Below are 6210 nucleotides of genomic sequence, written 5' to 3' on the forward strand. Positions count from 1 at the left end.
CGTGAAATGTTTTGTTATTAATATTAATAGTGATACTATCAGAATTTTTTTTAATGATAAGCACATGAATATAGCTGTAACATACTGTGAATGATCCAGAAAAACAGACAGATCCGGATGATTCAGTACCTGCTGCTCTCTGGAAAGCATCGATGGCGTTCTGAATGCCAGTCAGTGTGGAGCGATCCTGTCTGGCTCCGATCTGAGTATAAAGTGCTCCGATGTTGAACAGAACGCTCCCTTTCTCGAACGCCAGCGCTCTCTGGACTGAAGGCACGCCGGTCAGTGAGTCGTACCTGTGAAGAGACACGCGATCAGAAGCTCTGTCTCTCATCATTCATGTGTTTGTGTGCAGCAGTGTGTCTCACCAGTGAAAATGAACTCCCAGACTCCTGTGCGGTGAAAAGAAGCGCTGATCCAGGAAATAGAGCTGGTTATAATAATCCATCAGCAGCTCCTGTCCCGCCTCGTTCCTGCTGGGAGTACGCATGGCCTACAGAGACAGGTGAGGACTGAAGACATCATTTTCAGCTCAAGAATAACAATCTGACTTGTGTTTCTCGTAACACAGCCCTGCATCTTGACAAGAAATTGTGCTGATTTGCAAAAAAGGCCTAATATTATCGAATTTGATGACGCTGAGTTCAAAAATATAAATAAAAAGTTTCTTCTGCTCATCAAGGCTGCATTTACTTGATTAAAAATACAGGAAAAAAATTAATATTGTGAAATATTATTACAATGTAAAATAATGTTTTTCTATTTTAATATACATTAAAATCTAATTTATTTCTGTGATGTGCAGCTGTATTTTCAGCATCATTCCTCCAGTCTTCAGTGTCACATGATCTTCAGAAATCATTCTAATATTCTGATTTATTATCAGTGTTGAAACTGTTCTGCTGCTTCATATTATTTTGGAGCCTGTGATACTTTTTTAAGGATTCTTTGATGAATAAAAAGTTAAAAAGAAGAGCATTTATTTTTTTTGGAAATGTTTTCTAAAAATTTAAAATGAAGTTCATTTAGTTTGGTTTAAGTTAGTTTTTATTCTTTCTTTTTTTTTAAGAAATTTAAACTTTTATTCAGCAAGGATGTGTTAAATTGATAAGAAGTGACTTATATTGTTAGAAAAGATTTATATTTTGAATAAATGCTGTTCTTTTTAACTTTTTATTCATCAAAGAATCCTGAAAAAAATATTTGACATTGATAATTCTAATAATAAATCAGCATATTAGAATGATTTCTGAAGATCATGTGACACTTTATACTGGAGTAATGATGCTGAAAATACAGCTGCGCATCACATTTTAAAGTCTTATTTTCAATTATTCTTTAGTGCATGTTTAAGAAGTCATTTGTGTTGTGATCAGCATTGCATGTTGACTTGAACGGACCTGTCTTAGTTCCATAAAATCCCGGATCTCGTTCAGGTACAGAGACGCGTCCTCACTGTAATGTTCACTGATGAAATCCTGATGAAACGGCAGAGAAAAACTGTTTTAGACACTGAACGAGTCGACGTGTAATCTTTCCGCTGATCTCACCTGAAGAGGGACGCTCATGTCAATCTCTTTAGTCTCTTTCAACCCCAGTGGAATCATGGGAACACTGACCGTCTCACTGCAACAGAAAGATGATCCGCTTGTGAATGTTTGAATTATTTATTTTAAACACTGCACGTAAAGAAATAAGATACACAATCCATGTTCTGCACACTTATGACTGTTGATTATTCTAGAAGTGCATAATCCAAGATGCAGATGAGTTTGATTCTTCATTAGATTTGGAGAAATGTAGCATTGCATCAGTGTCTCAGCAATGGATGTGAATGGGTGCCGTCAGAATGAGAGTCCAAACAGCTGATAAAAACATCACAATAATCCACAAGTAATCCACACCACTCCCAATCCTTCAGTTAATGTCTTGTGAAGCCAATTTGAACAAATCCATCAAGGCATTTTAACTTGTGGATTATTGTGATGTTTTTATCAGCTGTTTGGACTCTCATTCTGACGGCACCCATTCACATCCATTGGTGGGACACTGATGCAATGCTACATTTCTACAAATCTGATGAAGAAACAAACTCATCCGAATCTTGGCTGACCTGAGGGTGAGCACATTTTCAACAAATGTAAATTTGTGGGTGAACTATATCTTTAAACAAAACTACAAATGTGTTTTGCATGCTTCAAACCCGCTGTACTGATTTGAGAAATGCTGATCTAAACATAATATAATAACAATTTCATTACTCGTTTCAGGATAAACCTGTGATTTATTTATTTACTTTCTTCTGCCCTTCAAGCAAGTTTACCCAGTTACTATCAAAGTCTGATACCAAACTTGCCGGAAGGCTGAATACTGCGGCAGCTATTTCAAGTTCACCGACAAGTTATCCAGAAACTTAAGTAAACAGTGTTTGAATGAAGAGAGTTAGGTGCAGATCCAGAAAGTGCATGTGCGAGCAACCTCTCCGTCTGGTAGACGTTCATACTGCTGTTGAGTTCCTCTAGTTCTTCTTTGAGAAGCTGAAGGTTTGAGTTCACAAAACTCAGTTCTAATGCAACAGTCTCCTTCACCTTCGGATTACTGCTGGCCCTGGAGAAAAAAAAACACGATCCACATGTCTACATCAACTGGTGGCCATTATAATGCTACACCTTTTATATTGCAGTGAAACGTAAACGTAAACTCATACTGTGATGGAAGATTTTGGTCATACCACCCACCGCTAAATAAATACACATCAGAACACCAACAGAGAGGCGTGTCACGGGTCACTTCCTGTTAGCTCTGGGTCATGCAGGGTGTTGGGCATAGTGTGTGTTGTTATGAAAAACTAATATAGCAGATATACTGATACCTGTAGAGGTTTTCCGCTCCGCTCCGCAGACGGAGCTCTCGGTTGATCTGCTGGTTGAGTTTAGCTCTCCGCTGCTGCAGCTTGCTGCGCTGGGTCGAGACGAGAGCGTCACATCCCTAAAACACACACACGGCTCGTGTCATCACCTGAAATTTGCATATTTTGAATTTAATCTCACTGCCTCAGCATTTGAATCTAACCCTTGCACTTCTGTTCAATTCTCTATGCTTCATACCTATCTATATATATATATAAAATACAAAAAATTAAATATTTCATGTGTGTACAGTACAGGTCAAAAGTTTGGAAACATTACTATTTTTAATGTTTTTGAAAGAAGTCTCTTCTGCTCATCAAGCCTGCATTTATTTGATCAAAAATACAGAAAAAACAGTAATATTGTGAAATATTATTACAATTTAAAATAATTGTTTTTAAATGTATTATACTTTAAATTATCATTTATTTCTGTGACGCAAAGCTGAATTTTTTAGGATCATTATCACATGATCCTTTAGAAATCATTCTAATATGATGATTCATTATCAAAGTTGGAAACAGTTCTGCTGCTTAATATTTTTTCAGAACATGTGATACTTTTTTAGGATACTTTGATGAATAAAAAATAAAAAAAAAAAAAAAAAAAAAAAAAAAGCTATGTTTTTAAAATATAAATATTTTGTAATAACAATATACACTACTGGTCAGTAATTTGGGGTCAGTCATTTTTTTTCTTTCTTTTTTTTAAATAAAATCAATACTTTTATTCAGCAAGGATGTGTTAAATTGATAGAAAGTGATAGTAAAGAAAATATATTATTAGAATTTTTTTTTTATTTTGAATAAATGGCAGTTCTTTTTTAACCTTTTATTCATCAAATATATTAGACAGCAGAACTGTTTCCAACACTCTTAATAAATCAGAATATTAGAATGATTTCTAAATGATCATGTGATAGACTGGATGTTACATGTGACACTGAAGGCTGGAGTAATGATGCTGAAAATTCAGCTTTGCATCACAGGAATAAATTATTTTTTTAAAAGTATATTCAAATAGAAAACTATTATTTTAAGTTTTACTTTCACTTATATATTTTTTTACTGTTTTTTTCTGTATTTTTGATCAAATAAATGCAGGCTTGATGAGCAGAAGAAACTTCTTTCGAAAACATTAAAAATAGTAATGTTTCCAAACTTTTGACCTGTACTGTATATACACAAAACAAATAAAACACATGTATATAATCCAAATAAAATAATAAAAAATTATAAATTATACATTATTATTATTTTTACGGCAACATATTACAATAAAGTATCATTTGTTGACATTAGTTACTAACATGAACTAGCGATTAATAACATATTTGACAGCATTTATTAACCTTTATGTTAATTAATTAAAATGTTCACAGTCCATTATCTAATGTTAGCAGACAGGACTTCAAAGAATGTCTTGGTATCCGTCTAAAAACATGTTATTATTTTAATACTTAACATAAATACCATAGTTTGTGAATATATTGAATCGGTTACTATGGTAAACACCATAGTAACACCATGGTACTTTTGCGTAAGTGCCTGAACCTGTTGTTTATTATTGCGTTGCTGGTTTTAATGTTAAGCAATAATTAATAAATGAACACGTGACATATTAAGTAATGTTCACGGAGCCAGAACTCTGGAAGTGCATCTAACGTTACCTTGCGGACTGACTCTATCGACCCTCCGTCCTCAGCCGTTATATCCTCATCTGATCCAGAGTCACTCATCATAAACTCTGATTTATTTCTGCACTTTTCTGTCTTACACACCTGTAATAACACCTGCACTCACAACAGCGCGCGCATGATATCAAACTGCGCAAACGTAACCATCAAAAAAATCCGTTAAACGCAGCTATCGCGACACGAGAACTCTACTTTAACGGCTCCTTTACACTTACTTAATACACGCGGGACACGGGTTTAACTATAGATGTGTCTAAACGCATTTATTTCTCTCCATTATGTGATCTTTAAAGAATCTAATTCACTCAAAATCAGCAAATCCACTTGTTGCGTGTACGCGCATGAGCCACAGCTGATCTCCCGCATTGCGTCCTCGGGGTTCAGCCAATAGAATCGCGTTGTTTCTGATTGACACATGCGGTAGCGAATCACAGCTCGATAAAAACAACGGACTGATGGGGGAAACGTCCAATGAGGTGGCGGTGATGGGAATAAAGGCGATTTGGAGCGGAAAAATAACTGTTGCCCCTGACGACACGAAGGCATGAAGACAAAGCGAGTGTGTTTATCTGAAGATAATAACATTCATTAAATTGTTTTATATAATAATCTTTCAAAGCACGCGTAGTTGCACATTCATCCGTTTAAAAACTCGATATAAAACTTTAAATATTCACACATTACGATATGATACAGGTTTTTAAAAACCATAAATACCATTTATCACTAGAAGGAAAATAAGATTTATTTATTTTTTTTACATTTTATTTTATTTCAGTTGCATAACTATACACAGGCCTAACTATATAGATATTTGCAATACTAATAAAACCCACAAAAACACACAAAAAAAAAATTAAAATGAGAAAACAAACTAAAATAACACTCATAGCCTGTTACCTTTTTTAATTAAATTAGACTTACTATGCAAATTAATATACTAAAAATGTACAATTTATTTACTAAAATACTATGCATACTATTATTTATTAAACTAAGCATATTAGATTTATTTTATTTATGATTTCTTTTTACTAATTTATTTATTTGTATTTTTTAAATATTAAAAAAAATACTTTAAGTTAAATTAAATTAAATATTATAGGACAAAACATGCATGAATCACTTTTGTACATAAAAGCTTTATTATGTTGTAAAACAAGCAGTCATCATCACTTATTTTGTTAGTTAATCATAAGATGAACCAATACTCTATATTTAAAAGAACTTGTTAATGCTATTGGATCACAAGCAGCATTGCTGAATTTGTTATTATGACTCTTTTTTTTTTTTTTTTTAAGGGAAAAGGGGATTTTAAGGCATCTTTTCCATTTAATGGTTTCTGACTTTGGTCTGGGCTCCGTGTTTCGTCTCCGTTTCAGTTCGACAGCAGGAAGTTGCTTCCTTTACTGTTTCCTTTTGTGATATCAGACACCAGGGTGTGCAGCCGCTCTGATAAAACCACCTTTAAGACAATGTTAAGAAGCACACTTTCAGTCTGCAGATGTCATGTATTCCAGTTACTGATGTGCTGAACTCACGGTGTAATCCTGCGGCTCTTGTAGTCTCTTGTGAAGCGGATGCAGCGATTGCAGAGAAATCTGT

At 34.2% G+C, this 6210-nt stretch overlaps 2 protein-coding genes across 2 annotated transcripts in view; both read right to left on the reverse strand.

Annotated features, from left to right (window-relative positions):
* Positions 1 to 4990, reverse strand: part of rhpn1 (rhophilin, Rho GTPase binding protein 1) — a 12082-nt gene extending 7092 nt beyond the window's left edge. Inside the window, exons 1-7 of the mRNA XM_042746236.1 lie at positions 4579 to 4990; positions 2873 to 2988; positions 2479 to 2607; positions 1551 to 1626; positions 1401 to 1478; positions 369 to 493; positions 130 to 296 (exon numbers count right to left, since the gene is read on the reverse strand). Of these exons, the coding sequence (XP_042602170.1) occupies positions 130 to 296; positions 369 to 493; positions 1401 to 1478; positions 1551 to 1626; positions 2479 to 2607; positions 2873 to 2988; positions 4579 to 4650 (763 nt within the window). The 5' untranslated portion in view covers positions 4651 to 4990. The remainder of the gene's footprint in view (positions 1 to 129; positions 297 to 368; positions 494 to 1400; positions 1479 to 1550; positions 1627 to 2478; positions 2608 to 2872; positions 2989 to 4578) is intronic.
* Positions 4991 to 5731: 741 nt separating this feature from the next.
* The window catches only part of naprt (nicotinate phosphoribosyltransferase), a 10961-nt gene continuing 10482 nt past the window's right edge, over positions 5732 to 6210 (reverse strand). The window contains exons 12-13 of the mRNA XM_042746877.1: positions 6147 to 6210; positions 5732 to 6070 (exon numbers count right to left, since the gene is read on the reverse strand). The exon at positions 6147 to 6210 is cut by the window's right edge and continues 44 nt beyond it. Coding sequence (XP_042602811.1) covers positions 5984 to 6070; positions 6147 to 6210 — 151 coding nt within the window. The 3' untranslated portion in view covers positions 5732 to 5983. The remainder of the gene's footprint in view (positions 6071 to 6146) is intronic.

Source organism: Cyprinus carpio, chromosome B20 (genome assembly GCF_018340385.1).
Source record: "Cyprinus carpio isolate SPL01 chromosome B20, ASM1834038v1, whole genome shotgun sequence".
In the NCBI taxonomy this organism is placed as follows: Eukaryota; Metazoa; Chordata; class Actinopteri; order Cypriniformes; family Cyprinidae; genus Cyprinus; species Cyprinus carpio.